Source organism: Podarcis tiliguerta (genome assembly GCF_965153285.1).
Source record: "Podarcis tiliguerta genome assembly, chromosome: 14".
NCBI lineage: Eukaryota > Metazoa > Chordata > Lepidosauria > Squamata > Lacertidae > Podarcis > Podarcis tiliguerta.
In genome coordinates this window covers 35,758,503-35,774,991 of record NC_139547.1, presented here as the reverse complement: position 1 = coordinate 35,774,991, position 16,489 = coordinate 35,758,503, and the positions used below count along the sequence as shown (strand labels likewise).

Genomic DNA, 16,489 nt, shown 5'->3' with positions numbered 1-16,489 from the left:
AAGTGGTTTACAAGTATTGTTGTTGTTGTTGTTGTTGTTGTTGTTGTTGTTTCAGTGTATATACCACCCTTTATTAAAAGAACCCAGGGAGGCGTACAGCATTAGGAACACATTTTATTCTTGCATTGCAGGGGGTTGAACTAGGTGATGGTCCCCTCCAACTCTACAATTCTATGATTCTACAGTGCATAATGATCAAAACATAATACAAAGCATAATGATAGGCAGCGTAAAGATAAAATAAACATAATAACAGTCCCCTCACTTTTAACTGGCCATAGATTCTTTAATGGCCAAAGGTAAAGAGAAATGTTTTTGCCTGGCACCTAAAGGCATGCAATAATGGTGCCTTTCTGGGAAGAGCATTCCCCAGAAAGGGAGCTACCACAGAAAAGGCTCATTCTTGTGTTGCCACCCTCTAAACTCTCGGGGGGGGGGGGGCATAAAGAAGGACCTCAGAGGACAAGTGCAGGGTGCAGATCAGTTTGTACGGGGAGAGGCAGTCCTTAAGGTATTGAGGTCCTGAGCCATGGAAGGCTTCATAGGTCAACACCAGCACTTTGAATTGGGGCTGGAAACTAATTGCCAGCCAGTGCAGTCAGGACTGGTGTTACATGCTCAAAACATCTTGTTTTGGTGAGCAAGAAATCAATTTTAAAACCCAGACATAATTTAAATACAAAATAAAGCAATTCCATGAGAACATTAAAAACATCCAGAATTAATTTGTGATTTTTTTTTGTTTGCTTTTTACAAAAGCCTGTTTAAAATCATGACAATTAAAGCAATTCAAAGAACAATTGGGTCAAGAAGTTCAGGTTCAGAAAGTTGCCTGAACAAGTGCATCTTCAAAAGCTGGTGGTATGCCAATACGGAGAGTATGTCAACAGAGAGGGCATTCTATAATGCTCCTGTTGCCAGTGGTAGAGCCCTCCTCTGTGTTTCCACAAGCTAATAATGACCAGGCTGGGTTCAATTTGCTGATTTTAATGCCCTGACCAGGCAGTGAGGCAGAAAATGGTTGAAACCAACTCCCACGGAGTTAGGATCTTTTAGGTAAGGCTTGACTGAGCAGCTCTTTTGCTTTCATTCACAGCAAGGGTTGCACTGCGAAAAGCTTTCTGCTGCAGCAGCTCCGTTACTTTCGCAAGATATCTCAGTCTTCATCTGTTGCCCAGGACAAGGAAAAGTGCCAGAATCTCAAGAGCTCAGAAGAAAATGACCAGCTGGGAGTCAGGAGAAGACAGAGCCTAAAACTGAGGAGACCGACCTCCACGGGGCCAGGGAATTCAGAATCTAGTGCAAGAAGCTTCTCTGCTCTGGATCTTAACAGTGTGGTGAGGAGCTCAAGAGAACTCAAGGAAGAAACCAAGAAAGGGTCAAACAGAGAGGCACCTCGAAATTCTGCAGACAAAGACACAGTATACCCCAGGTAGCATGGAATGTTCTTTAGATATTAACTGTATTTACAGTATAGCTCGCCTTCCCTTCAAGGAAATTAGATTGGCCTACATGACTCCTTAGGGACGTGGGTGGTGTTGTGGATTAAACCACAGAGCCTAGGACATGCTGATCAGAAGGTCGGCGGTTTGAATCCCCGCGATGGGGTGAGCTCCCATTGCTCAGTCCCTGCTCCTGCCAACCTAGCAGTTCGAAAGCACATCAAAGTGCAAGTAGATAAACAGGTACTGCTTCAGTGGGAAGGTAAACGGCATTTCTGTGCACTGCTCTGGTTCGCCAGAAGCGGCTTAGTCATGCTCGCCACATGACCCGGAAGCTGTACGCCGGCTTCCTCGGCCAATAAAGCGAGATGAGTGCCACAACCCCAGAGTCGGCCACGACTGGGATCAGGGGTCCCTTTACCTTTACATGACTCCTTAATCCCCACAACGACCCTGTGAGGTAGATTAGTCTGAAAGAGAGTGAATGCCTAAGGTCACCCAGAAAGCTTCATGACTGAGTTGAGGTTTGAACCTGGGCCTTTTCACCCTGGGCCTGCTCCTTTTATTATACAAATAAAAATTGTAAAAACACAAAAACCATGTTGACACCATAACACAACTGACAAACCCCCCCAAAGTTAACCACTGTTTTGTCATACACTAAAAATCTTCAACAAAATAGCCTCACTTTTAGTCAATGAAAAAGAATACAAAATTAAATATTGTTTTAATCCTTTAAAGGTTATTTACAATTATAAATTCAATCTGGCTTCAAAGCACTCCCAACAACCGCCCTGTGATCTTAGGATGGGTAGTATATAAATTTAATAAACAACAACAACAACAATGAGTCTGGGTTCACATTTCCCTGTATCTTATTCCCCTAGTAGAGAATAAAGCTGATCAATTTTTCAGCAAAACGGCCATAATCCTGCCTGCCTTCTCTCAGTTCTGATGATATTGGTTTGTTTGACCATGCAAGCTACATCCCATGCTTTATTTAGCCAGTTGTCCAGTATGAGGATTCTGGGAATTCTTCCAATTATAAGCAATTTTCATACAAGCAGCACTCAGCAGATAAAGGACCATCTCTCTGCACTTTGGGCCTGATGCTTTAACAATCAAATAACACCAGCTCAGAACAGTAGATGATGGTCGTTTAGTCTAATGTGTAATAAGAAGTGTACACTAGTCAGTGGCATATGGGACACAGGGATTGGGGGCAGCTAAGGAAAGCCTAGCTTGGGAAATAAGAAAAAGGAGATGGGTTGAATGAAAGTGAAATTAGGATTGTTCCTGTGTTCAATAAATCAAGGTCAAAATCCAAAACATGATCCAGAGACTAGGAGGGCCCTTCAATGAACTTTTCAGCCTTGGTTCCAAGAGATGCAGCCTGTTCTTTGAGGCCCTTGAGTGCTGGAGCATCTGGCTTGCCCTTTGAGGACACAGTGTATGGCATGAGGTCAGGGCCAGGTATGACACTGGAAGAACGTAGGATGAGCCAGCTGGATTAGACCAAAGGACCATGTAGTCCAACATCCTGGTTTTCACAGTGGTCAGCCAGATACCCATGGGAATCTCAAAAGCACAGGACCTGAGTTCAGCAGCTCTCTCTTCACTTGTGAGTCCCAGCAACTGACATTAAGTGGCATACAGCCTCTAACAGTGGAGGTAAAACATAGTCATCATGGCTAGTAGCCATTGATAGCTTTTTTCCCTATGGTGGCAAGGTCACCATGTAACTGGAATAAAAATGCAACATGATGTCCCTCTCCTTGCATTTTGTAGGACAGAAGAAAGCCAAAAAGAAAAGCAGGCAGAAGAGAAGCGCAGGAAACAGAGGCTCAGGGAGCAGCTGGAAAACTTAAAACCTCAGCACTCCACCACTGGAAAGCAGCCCATGGCAGAACAGACCCCCGTCTTATTCCATACGGTCAGTAGCACAGAATAGCCAGAGAGCAGCCTTCTTCTCAAAGGGATCTCATGCTTCCTTCCAACCCTGGTTGTCTTCTGGCTGGGTTTATTTAAAGCCAAAGCATTGGGGATGCTACTGCCAGTCTGAGGAGAGTTTTCCCAATGTGGGTAGTGTCAGACTCTGTCAGCAAAGTGGCAAGAAGTGTTGCGCTAGAGTTTACTTAAGGAAGAGATTTATCAAACTGCCTTTTGACCACAGAAATTGGTCTCCTTGAGGGTATATGAAACAGTATTTGAAGGAAGCAACCTGTGGCCCTTCGGATGTGCTTGGCCAGGAGCAAGTTGATCAGAGAGCAAGATACAAGAAGTATCCAATAGACAAGACTGTGGTCTAGTTCTCATTGAGGCAGTAAACTATAGTTTGATCTATACCACTTCAGACAGAAGGTGGGGGCTCTCATAACTGAATGCTCCTCTGTACAAACAATTCCATGCTTGTAATAAAATCAGTATGTCAGGGAACAGGGTTCTGAGCCTAAACTTCTTCACAGCATGGTCATTTTCCTGGTTTGTTTATTTTCTGGAGGAGCATTTAGTTATGTGACACATATGCACACTACTGTCAGAAGTTGTCCCCTGGTTTACCACTAGGCCAAAGTCATAATCTTCAGGACTACGGACAGCTCCCAAATGGTAACCAGTTGCTTCAATAAAGTACAAAGCTAAAATTGTGAGATCTCAATTGGCTGCTCAAATATTCTGCCCTGGGGCTCTCTATATCTTGGGTTGCATCCAATGTTAGTCCTACTGAGAGTAGACCCACTGAAATTAATGAGCAAGACTAACTTGGGTTCATTCATTTCAGTGGGCCTGTCCCCAGCAGGAGCCTTACAATATCCCTCCCAGCTCTGAAGAGCAGGTTTCTGGAGCGGAATGAGACATCTTGGGCAGTTGGCAGGACAACTCATCAAATGGTTTAGGCTAGTAGTCTCCCATCTTTTCAAACTCAGGACCAACCTTTAACGTAAACACACATTTAGGGATCCCTTTCTTATTTTTTTTAAACCAAATATTTTCATGGTGGTAATGCTGCTGTCATGATCCACCTTGGACCAGGCTGTGACTTACATAGTACAGGGTCCCTAGCCACCGTTTGAAGGCTATCCACTCACTGACTTCTAGATCTGCCATTCACTCCTCTTTGGCAGCCAGGGCTTCATCTGAATCTTGGAACATTCCATTGCTTTGGGTCAGCTTTCACCTTTAGGTCTCCGAGTTGTTCTTTAGACCAGGGTCATGTCAGCTGTATCCAAGTAGGAGCATTGCATGTTCAGACTGAAAAGTGCCTGTTCTCTTGTTGACCCAAAGAGAAGAAAAGAATGAGCTGTTGAGTCTACAATCTCACACTCTCTGATATTTTACATCTGTCTTCATTCAGTTTCCCTTTCTCTGCAGTTCTGTCATTTATCAAGATCATTTCATATTCAACCGTATCCTACAGAGTCTTAGTTTTTATTTTAGCAGCCCTCCACAGGTTTGTGTCATCTGCAAATCTGATCAGTAGACTCTATTCTTCTGTTTTAATCAATAATAAAGAGAGAACTCTTTCACTTACAGCTCACTTCACAATACACCGTTAGCACAGTGGCAGGTTCTGAAGAGCTCCACGCAGCTTGCAATCCACGCATGCCTCTTCTGTCTGACAGCTCCTTATTCTTCATAAACATCTGCTAATAAAACATTTAGAAAGGGAAGAGGCAGTGGCATCACTGGTCCACATGCAGCTGTCCTTTTCAAGACAGGTCTGACAGCCGTGCTTTCTGCGTCTCAGATTGGAATATTCTTCCCTTCCTCTTTTTGATTCATGCACAGATTGAAGAATTAAATTGTTTTGACATGTGAAACCAAAGCAGTTATAATTTGGCAGCTGTGTCCTTAGAGATTTGGAAAGGAGCATGACTAAGAGAAATATAAATAAATTTTGAGGCACCACATTTCCACAGTGCCCCTTTTTTCAAGTTGATTATCGGATGTGCCGTTTTTGGGCAGGCCTAACCAAATGTTCACCTCGCTTCATCCATGACTGGGTCTTCTGTTTCTTGCCCTCACAATCCATCCTTATCTTCCTGATCTGGTTTCTGACAAACAGTCCATTCTCAGCCCCATCTTTTACCTTTTGCCTGCTGGCTACTTCTCTGTCTACATAAGAAACCAACCGCAGGGCTGTTTACATTAGTCCAAAGACTAAGTCTTAAGGCATGGAGCTGTGGTTCAATGGTAGAGCATCTGCTTTGCACACAGAAGGTCCTACGGTACAGCAGGGAGATAATCCTGCCTAAAATCCTAGAGAGCCACTGCAAGTCAGTGCAGACAGTACTAAGCTAGATAGACTAATGGTCTGACTTAGTATAAGGCAGGTTCCCATGATTCCTGGGCTGAAGTGTTAAGGTGGCCATGGGGCTTTATTTACAGATGACAGTCCTCTTATTTGAAGGGCTGCCTGGTCCTAGTTTGATTTAAAGATAAAGAACCATCAGAAGGGACAGCAGGAGGGGCCTTGAAGTTGCCAGTCCCCAGGAAGACTGAGCAAGCACACTGTGGTGACATATATCATGTTTCTGTTTAAATTATATTTCTGAATTTGAATGTGTACATATAAATTAACATATGCACAACTTATGCCAATCCTTGACCTCTTTGGTCCTCTTTTTGGTGTGGAAATTGGTCACACTGTAATGTGCTTGGCCCAGAGTTTTTCTCCCGTTTTGGGAGGTTGGTGGGTAGGGATGGGTCAGAAGGACATGCCAAATAACATCATTATTTCATAGTGGATGATAAAATATATATTTGGGGGGCGGGGACAGTGGAGGCAGCCATTTATTTATTTATTACTTACCAGCAATGCCCCTAGGAATTAAGCAAATGCCATGGGCGGTGATACAGTTGCAATCTTTCTTGGAATGATGCAATCAGTCCTGATGATTGATCATTTCTTGAAGGTTATTTATCAAAATCACCATGATTTCTTGATGATTATTTATCGGAATCACCATGATTGGAAGCAGCATCATTGTGGGGGGAGGGGGTTTAACCAATGCAATCCTGATGACACAACCATGATACAACAATTCTCTTGGGCTGATGCAGAGTAACGATGGAACATCAGTGACTATTGAGTCATTTCATAGATTTCTTTGCCACTGGGTTGCTCTTTGTTGTGACTTTGCCCCCTCTTGATAGGGGTAGCGGAGCTTTACAGAGTGTTTTCAAAACAAAACTGGAACCCCCTCCCACATTTTCTCAAAATGGTGATTACTTCCTCCCATTTTTGAAATTAAATTATTTTTATTGTTATCTCCACCCACTTGAAAATGGATGAAAAATTTCCCTCGCCCTTTTGCAAGCGAAAAATGTTCCTGCAAGAGTCGAAATGGAGAGGAATATTTGGCCCAGCTGGCCTTTGGACTACTCCTTTTAGGAACACAGGAATCTGTCTTATACAGAGTCAGACCATTGGTCCATCGAGCTCAGTATTGTCGATACTGAATGGCAGCGGCTTTCCAAGATTTCAGGAAGAGCACTATCCCAGCCATATCTGGAGATGTTGAGAATTGAACCTATCACCTACTGCATGTTGTGTCAAGGCCAGAGTAGCGAATCATGCAGGAAGAGAGAAGGAAACGTCGACCCGGAGGAAGAGCTTTGTGCTCCCAAGGGAGGCTTAAATTATTTCCTTTATTTCTAAGGTTGCCTCGTGGTTCTTTTATGTCATTCTGGTGTGGCATGTAGATTAGGAGTGACTCCCCTAGACCTGGAATACTGTAATCTTGCTGGTCGTTCATAATACATCTCAGTAATTGAGTTGAATGGTAATTACACTGGAGGAGCTTAGAAGCCCTTCACTGCCTAATGAAGGTGCTTAGAAAGTAACACTCTTCCTCTTGTTCAAAAAAAATAAAATAAAAATAAAAGTACATTAGCAATTACATTAATGGTCTCGGCTCATTTAGTGCCAGGAGGGAAATCTAGACATTGTGCGCTCTCTCTATCCTTAGCTCACCCCTCTGCGCTGCCTATAGGGAGGCAGAGCCCTCTGTTCTTTTGTGGAATCCCTTTTCTGCTTCTGTTCCTTTTGACGTTGCGGAAATGTTAACTGTGAATTAAATTTGGTCTGGTCGAGCTAAATTGGGAGCTAATCTGTGTGCAGATTCAGTTCTGTGGCTGGTTGTATAAAAATGGAATTTGGCAGCGAGGTAATCAGAGCTCCAACACTCATTCTGGTTAAGGGTACCTTGCACAGAGTTGGTTTTTGATAAATTAACAGCTGAATTAAGTCAGGCACGTAAACACACAGTTGCATGGTCACCAGGAAATGCTTTTGTGGAGCGTCTCGGGAAAGCCTTTCAAAACATCAATTTTTCTGCTAGGCCACAAAATGACACAGGCACAATTCTTAATGGGGTAATCACTTCCTTGAGCTAACTTGTAAGCCTGCTTTAAGAGTAAATCATTGGTGTTGTGGTATCCCAGAATATTTGGATTTAAACTCCCTTCCTTTCCCCTTCTGGTTTGTAGTCCTTTCAGCTCCTTTTCTTTCTCAGAAGTAAGTGTCTGTGTCTGCGCATGTTGGGTAGGAGTCAGGACGGCTTTATTACTGGATTTGGGACCTAAGAATCAACATGGTGCACTTTTTTTTATGGGTGATGTGAGGTTAGACATGCTAGGAAGGAGCTCAGCTTAACCTCTTTTGTCGCAGATGAGCCTTTGCCAGTTTTCCCAATTATGAGAATGAAATACACGAAGCCCCTGAGGCTCTCCCCAGTTCAACCTCCTTTTGGTTCTCTTTCTCTAATTAGAATTTTTTTTAATGACCTTATAAAGATATGAAGAATTAAGTCTCTTCTAAGCCTCGCTTCATCTCGGAGTTGATTTAAATGACCTTTTAGCTTTCCTATGGAAGCTATTCCTGATAGAATTTGACAGCCCAAACTACTTGTTGCTTTGACTTAAGGGGAAAGCTGCCGTGAGCTTTATTTTTTTAAAAAACGACTACACTCTACACTTTTGTCCATATTGATTGGGTGGCCAGCAGAGGTCCCCATGTGCTGATCCAACTGCTTCGCTGGAATCTTTCAGAAGAGGCTGACAAAGGAGAGGCACTGAGTAAAGCAAGTTTCCCCACAGCGAAACCCCAGGCACCGCTTTGCAAGGGACTTTCGTGCACCCTTATCACCAAGCAGAGCAGGAACTTTTGCACAGATGAATTCGTTAGCAGGCTGAGTTCAAGATGCTGGTTCTGATATATAAAGCCCCCTACAGCTTGGGGTAGGATGCCAGAAAGATATTGTCTCCCTGGTTATTTAACTTATATGCAGAATTCATCATGCGAAAGGCTGGACTGGATGAATCCCAAGCCGGAATTAAGATCGCCGGAAGAAATATCAACAACCTCAGATATGCAGATGACACAACTTTGATGGCAGAAAGTGAGGAGGAATTAAAGAACCTTTTAATGAATGTGAAAGAGGAGAGCGCAAAATATGGTCTGAAGCTCAGCATCAAAAAAACGAAGATCATGGCCACTGATCCCATCACCTCCTGGCAAAATAGAAGGGGAAGAAATGGAGGCAGTGAGAGATTTTACTTTTTTGGGCTCCATGATCACTGCAGATGGTGACAGCAGTCACGAAATTAAAAGACGCCTGCTCCTTGGGAGAAAGGCGATGGCAAACCTAGACAGCATCTTAAAAAGTAGAGACATCACCTTGCCAACAAAGGTCCGTATAGTTAAAGCTATGGTTTTCCCAGTAGTGATGTATGGAAGTGAGAGCTGGACCATCAAGAAGGCTGATCGCCGAAGAATTGATGCTTTTGAATTATGGTGCTGTAGGAGACTCTTGAGAGTCCCATGGACTGCAAGAAGATCAAACGTATCCATTCTTAAGGAAATCAGCCCTGAGTGCTCACTGGATGGACAGATTGTGAAGTTGAGGCTCCAATACTTTGGCCACCTCATGAGAAGAGAAGACTCCCTGGAAGAGACCCTGATGTTGGGAAAGATGGAGGGCACAAGGAGAAGGGGGCGACAGAGGACAAGATGGTTGGACAGTGTTCTCGAAGCTACCAGCATGAGTTTGACCCAACTGCGGGAGGCGGTGGAAGACAGGAGTGCTTGGCGTGCTCTGGTCCATGGGGTCACGAAGAGTCAGACACGACTAAACGACTAAACAACAACAACAGCTTGGGGTAGGATGCCAGAAAGATCGTCTCACCCCTTATATACCCCATCGATCACTGTTCTGAGCGGGTGAGGCCCGTCTGTAGATAACACCTTATCAAAAGGTCTGTTACGCATGATATAGGAATCGAATCTTTAGTGTTGTGGCACCTAAACCTTTGGAATTCCCTCCCCTTGAATATTATTTATTTCTGTATGTTTTTATTACCTCCCCTACACTTCAGGGCAGGTCCCAACATTGAAACACAATATTTTAAACAGTTTAAAACTAAACCGTCTCTGTTGTCTTTTTGGCACCTACCTGAAGGTCTTCCTTTTCCAACAAGGCTTTTAAACGTGGTTGGTTGCGGGGTTTTTTGTCACCCAGGTCTCCTTAGTAACAACAACAACAGATTAGTCTCTCTTTGAGAGTTTACCATACAAATGTGCATGTATTTGTATATTCCTGGGCAGTGTGGTGCAGAAGATAAGAGAATTTGGATGGGAAAGTAGCATACAAAGGCATCAATCATAGGCAGCCATGTTTGTGGGCACCTGAGGAGGAACAACTCCATGTCTATCTGTGCAAGTTCATATTTTGCATAAATTATTATGCTTTTTTAAGAAAAACTTTTTGGCATATTTTTTTCTGTTTCTGGTGGTCATGGCACATGGAGGAAGAAGATATACAAGGCTTTGTAGCCGCCCCTTCCTATTCCTAGAGTATATTGTTGCAACTATAAGGACTAGAAAGTGGAAGATTGAGCAGAATTTGAACCCAACAGCTGATCTGCCCCCCCCACTCTGTTATGAGATCACTGTATACTCACAGCCACAAAAGTATAATGAAAGAAGCTACAGAGTTCAGCAAATTAAGCACTCATTTTGGCATTTTAAATATCTGAAGCCATATTTTGCCTACATTTTTCAATTACTTCCCTTTGAGGTCCATTGCCCATTTGAAAACAAAAAGCAGCACAGCTGAGATCCAGAAATCTCAAAGCTGTCCTAACGGAGTCGTATGTTGCAGATCAGTGACCCCACCATGCTTAATATGGAGGCAACTGCTAGTTTTACGGAATGCAGAATTCCATAGTAAAGTGCGTTAACTGGAAGACCGTTTAGACCATTACTGTCAGTATTGCCCACTTCTTTACGGCCAGTTTCTTCTCTAATTACAGTATGTCCGGCCCGTTGAATGCAGGATTATTATTATTATTACTCTTTTTGCCGTCACAAAGCAATTGTCACCGAGGTTCCAGGGTTTATTTTACAACTTAATGTGGAAGTTTGGATCTGTGAACAGATGGCATTGTCATTATTTTAGCCTTCCCCAAAGAATGGAAAGAAACACACAGTTGACATTTCCAAAATGTTTTTATTCAGTAATAAAAATTAGCTGCATCTCATTGGAGAGACTGACTTAACTCCTGAGTTCATGTGCATAAGCAATGCAGAGGAAGCAGGGTTGTGTTGGTGGTGCTTCCAGTCCAAGTTGCACAACGGACAGACAGGGCAGCACACTGCTTTGTGTCCCATCCTGAACACTAGCAATTTAGAACTAGGGGCTCCTCCTAACAACCTACTTATTGAGCATTCATCCTGATTTGCTTGCACAAAGTGCGGGCACAAGTTACATTAGAACTGCTCTTTTATACAGCATTCATTTTTATTTGTTTGTAGGGAGATCATACAGCAATAATCATTCACCCTGCTTTGCATGGCATTTGTCTATCTTTCTGTTAATCATTCATTCCCTCCATGTTTTTCAATGCATTTTCCCTGTCACTTTCCTAACCGCAAAAAGCCTGTTACTTTTAAAAAAGATGATCTGTTGCCAACAGAGCGCTTGAATCCCTTCTTCAATTGCACACATCTAATTTTCCCAGAAGGCACTTGCCTCCCACAAAATACTGACAGTCTGGAGCCTTCCTGCTGGATCTTCCTCTAACCGCTGTACCACATGACCAGAAGTGGGCTGGTGTTAAATTACCGCTACAAGATCCAGCCACTGGCTGATTGCCAGATCAGGCAATATCACATAACACACACACACACACTGAAATAACTTGTTATTAATGCTGGTATGCCAATATTACAGATAAAAACATTGGTGCAAACAAATTTTTCTCTTCCTCAAGTGTCACCTGGCAGCAGCCATTGCACCAGGCTCCCTCAGTGGGAGAGATGAGAAGCAGGGCTCATTGCCAAAAGACTTTGCCAACAGACCGGTTCCTTCAGGCACCACCTTCCCTGAGCTGTTTCTATGCCAGCTGATGATTATAATAACTACTACTTAAGAATCGGTGCCCCCCTCCCTTGTCCCTTTCCCCTTGTGTGACACTTTTTGAGATTGTACGCCTGTAGGCAGGAACTGTCTTGTTTTAATTGATTGTGTGTAAGCTGTTCTGGCACCCTTTTTGGCAGAAGAGTGGGGAACAAATGCTCTAAATAAATCAGTGTTGATGATTGGGTTGTAAGGTTTGACTCTTCTTCTGGAGCAAGGAAGGCAGACTTCAGGCTTCTGGGATCTGCTTTGTGTTTTACTAGAACCACAAAATCCACAAACTCATTCTGCATAAAAGCCCATTCCTGGTTACCCTAAGCTTTCAGCAGTCTAAGCAGTCTAATTTCCTAACGGCTGGGTGTCAGAATCCTTGCCAATCTACTGCAAATCTCCCAGAGATCTCCCTTCAATCTGATTTCAGTAGGCGACTGAGACGCCTCCGTCAGACCTCAGCCAACTGCTATTGTGGGATCCATGGGCTGGAATATCCAGAGCATCACAGGCAGATGGCATGGCCAAAGATGGGCCTGTGGTCATGTTCTTCAGAGGGAAGATATTTTCAGCAGCTTCCGTCAGTGGTGAGTGGCTCAAACTGAGGAGCCAAGCCTGGAACAGCAGTTACGTAAAAAGGCTAGCTAGGCCTGAATTGGTCCCTCAGGTCATCTGATTGCGATGGGCTGAAGAACATCTGTAACATCTCAGGCCATTACCAAGACAATGCTGCTCTGTCTTAGAATAAGATTACCAAATTTGTTTCAATGAATCTGGGGACACTTTATAACTTCAATGGATTTTGTATAGGGACTGATTTGTAAATCTGGGGACTGTCCCCGGGAAACGGGGACATCTGGTAACCTTATCTTAGAACTGCCCTCAGTAGTCCAGGGTGAGAGTGTGGCCTTGCTGCTAGAGTCTCCAGTTCACTTGGTGGTCTTGTGCCGACATAGCTGTGAAGCTCCCTAGGCAGCCTTGGGCAGGTTGACTTGCCTTTCTGACTAATCTGCTTCACAGGGGGGTTGTTAGGATAAAATGAATGAAGCCTCACATAAACAGCTGTTCTGTGATCCTCGGAAGGGCATATAAGGAAAGATGTCTCTTTCTGAACGTGTGTATATTATATAGCTGCTTAGTATGCATTCATTATGTTCATTATGTATTAGAAATTATGTAGCAGGTCTGTGTACTACTTGGATCGTGAATTGAATTGGGTCAGTTTGGGTTAACCCGGGATTCAGCCGAATTGGGTTGAGGCAACCCCAGGTTGAATGAGGTCTATCTGGAGTGATCGGGGAGGGGCAGTCCAGTGGAGAGGAGAGGAGGAGTGGAGATGCTTACAGGCCATCTAATCACATATTTAATTAGGGTTTAAAACCCTAATTAAATAATGTGCAATGCCTCTGAATTTATTTGGGTCCCGGGATCACACTGGATTGAATCAGGGCCACCCTGAGGTGCTGGATTCTACTATTTTGTATTATCTATAAGATGTGTTGCTTATTTTTATGACTTGTATTTATATAATAGCTTTCAATTTTTGGTATGAATGTAAAGTTATGTATTGATATAGTTTATTATCTTCTATGTTCTAGATTGCCCTCTGGACTTTTGACAAAGTGTGGCATATGCATTTTAATAATAACAGTGCTGCTACTCAATCAAAGAAGTGCTTTGAGACTTGAGACTTGCATTAAGTTTCAGCAGTTTCTGTGACCAGCCCAAAACTCAGTCACCCAATGCATTTTCTGTGCCCTCTTGTTTTCACACATGGCTCCTATGGAGTGTGCAAAGGGGGAGACATCTCACCAAAAAGGCAGAGGGAGCCGCTGGCTGCCGGAGGATTTCTCCGGAACTGCTAAACTGCCTAGAGAAGTCAGTTCCCATTTAGAAGTGTGCAGCAGATGTATCATTTGGCAGATGTCTGCAGTCAGTAATTTGCCACTCGTCAATGATTGCCTGCTAAGTTGCCATGACCAAAGCTGGGGTGAAAATAACAGCGAAGGATACGCTTAGACCTGTCCATAAGCAATTTTCTAGAAACCTCTCCAAATCTTAACTGTTCTGTATCCCAAAGCCAAAATGACAGTCCTTTAAGTCCACCTTCTGTATTCTTTCACCAGAAAGTTTGATTTATTTCCTCACATTTTCTACAGAGAACATAAAAAGAGCTTGCTGGATCAGGCAAATGACCCATCTAATCCTTGACGAATTCCCCTCCCAAAGCAACACTTCCAAGAGTGGTTTGACGGTCACTCCCTCTTCACAGGAAATTTTGGGAATTGTAGCTTTGGGAGGGAAGCTAGGGGTCTCCTATCAACTCCTCGCATTTTTAACAGACTACAGCTCTCATAATTCTTTGTGGGAAGCCGACACTGTCTAAAGTAGTTCTCAGAGTGCTTTACAGGTGTGGTGCAATTGTTGTTTGAGTTTGATATCCCCGCTCTCTTTTAACAGGAGGCCTCCTACCTTGCCCCTGTCAACACGCTACCCACCCCAAAAGGCGCCAAAAGAGAGATGCTGCTCATGACCATTCGGTTATCTAGCTGCGGACAAGTTGCCCCTTGCTGCCAGCAGACCAGCTTCTTTCCCGGAACCCCCTTGGCAGCAGCTAGCATCTACCCTGCAGTTGTGACCTGGCTCCTGTCTCTGGTGAGTGGAACAAATAGCTTCTAGGAAGTGTTGCAAACTGGAGGCAGGCGTCTTTGCAGGACAATCTCTTAGCCAGATGAAAAGGGAGATATAAAGCTGCAGTGCAGATATGTGAGATTTCCCATAAATCAGAAGCTTGCTACTAGCCATAATGGATCTTGCGAGAAGATTAGGACAGCAGGAGAGTTCAGCTGGTAAGAGCACAAGGATCTGAATCCCATGGGCTTGAGCCCCACGGTAGGCAAAATTTTCCTGCATTGCAGGGGGTTGGGCTAGATGACTCGCGGGGTCCCTTCCAACTCTACAATTCTATGATTCCAGAAGCCTTGTGTGACCTTCCCAGAGTCCGATAAGCAAGGCTTAAAATGTTCCTTCCATGGCTGGAAAACATGACACGGAAAGTACTTTTTAAGCAGGGGGATCCTGTGAAATCTTGGGCGGCCCTTCTATTAGGTTTTTCCTGCTCTCCTGCCCCCTTTTATTTGCTTTCCAAGTTTTGATGATACGTGTAAAGCCTCGGTCGTGTTTGTAAAAGCTGTGTAAGATGAAATCAACCTGTGCAGCTTTGGGCAAATGCTAAAGACGCATCTCATTACCCTGGGCTTTGACACGAGGTGGTAAAATCATAGAATTGTAGACTTAGAAGAGACTCAGAGGGTCATCTAATCCAGCTCCCTGCAATGCAGGAATCTCAATTAAGACAAAAGGTAAAAGTAAAGGACCCCTCGATGGTTAAGTCCAGTCAAAGGCGGCTATGGGGTGCCCCATTACAGCTGGCCATCCAGTCAGATGGGGACAGCATCTGCCTGCCTCCAATCTTCAGGGACCTCACTTGTTCTCCAAGAATTCTCAATGATCATAGACAGAGGCTCTGAGATTACATCCACAAGCTTCTTTAGTACCCTTGGGTACAGGTCATCAGGCCCTGCAGATCTCAATTCATTTAAAGTAGCCACCTCTTTCCCTATCTTAGGCTGCAGCTCCCACTTTGCATCATTTGTTCTGTTATCACCAGGTTCCTTTCAGATGGAGACAGAGGCAAGTATATGTTGAGCAGTTCTGCCTTCTCTCTGTCATGCAGTAGCATTTCTCCGTCTTCCCTATGCAAAGGACCTACTACTTGCTTGTTCTTCCTCTTGCTTCAAACGTAGCCGAAGATACCTTTTACAATTATTTTTAGCCTCTCTTGCAAGCCTGAGCTCATTCTGAACTTCTCCCTGCGACTATTGGCTACTAGTGTATACTCCTCCTTCGTGATTTCCTTTTTCTTCCATTTCTTATACATGCCCTTCTTAAAACTCAGCTTATCTGTAAGCTCTTTATGCAGCCGCACAGTTTCTTTAGAAGTCTTCCACTTTTCTGGTATAGTCTGCTTTTGTGCCTTCAGTATTTCACCTTTAAGAAACTCCCACCCATCTTGGACTCCCTTCTCTTTGAGTATTCCTGATGTGTGTTTTCAAGACCCACCTTGTTCAAGTGATTGTAATATTTTAAACTGTTTTTAATTTTAAATGTTTTTAACCTGCCCTCAATCTGCTGGTGAAGGGCAGGTGATGAATTTAATTTAATTTATTAGTAAATAATATTTGAACTCTTCTCTGAATTTTCAGCTTCTTTTTCTTTTTCTAAAGAATGAAAGCCTCTAACCCATAAGGGGAATCATGCAGGCATTATTCTATCCTATTTCTCAATAATAAGCAAAATGCTTACTCCTACTTTCAGTGTTCTGGTCAGCGGTCTGAAAGGCACCAGAATAATTGACCAAAGCTTGGCAGTGTTTATTTTTTAAAAATTTCATTTGAAAAAAAATCAATGTTTAAAATGATTTAATAATTTAAATGCATTTGACTGCTCGAGCACGATCCAGCCAAAGTTAAGCACTTTTTATGCTCAGTCAATTTCAGTGGGAAACTTAACCTGGAAATCTTATACATGTCTACTCAGAAGACAGTCTCCACTGATTTCAGTGGGACTTACTTCCAG

At 43.4% G+C, this 16,489-nt stretch overlaps 1 protein-coding gene across 1 annotated transcript in view; it reads left to right on the top strand.

Annotated features, from left to right (window-relative positions):
* Positions 1-16,489, top strand: part of DNAAF8 (dynein axonemal assembly factor 8) — an 89,867-nt gene that overhangs the window by 18,651 nt on the left and 54,727 nt on the right. Inside the window, 3 exon segments of the mRNA XM_083412628.1 lie at positions 1,097-1,432; positions 3,231-3,375; positions 14,312-14,506. Of these exon segments, the coding sequence (XP_083268754.1) occupies positions 1,097-1,432; positions 3,231-3,375; positions 14,312-14,506 (676 nt within the window).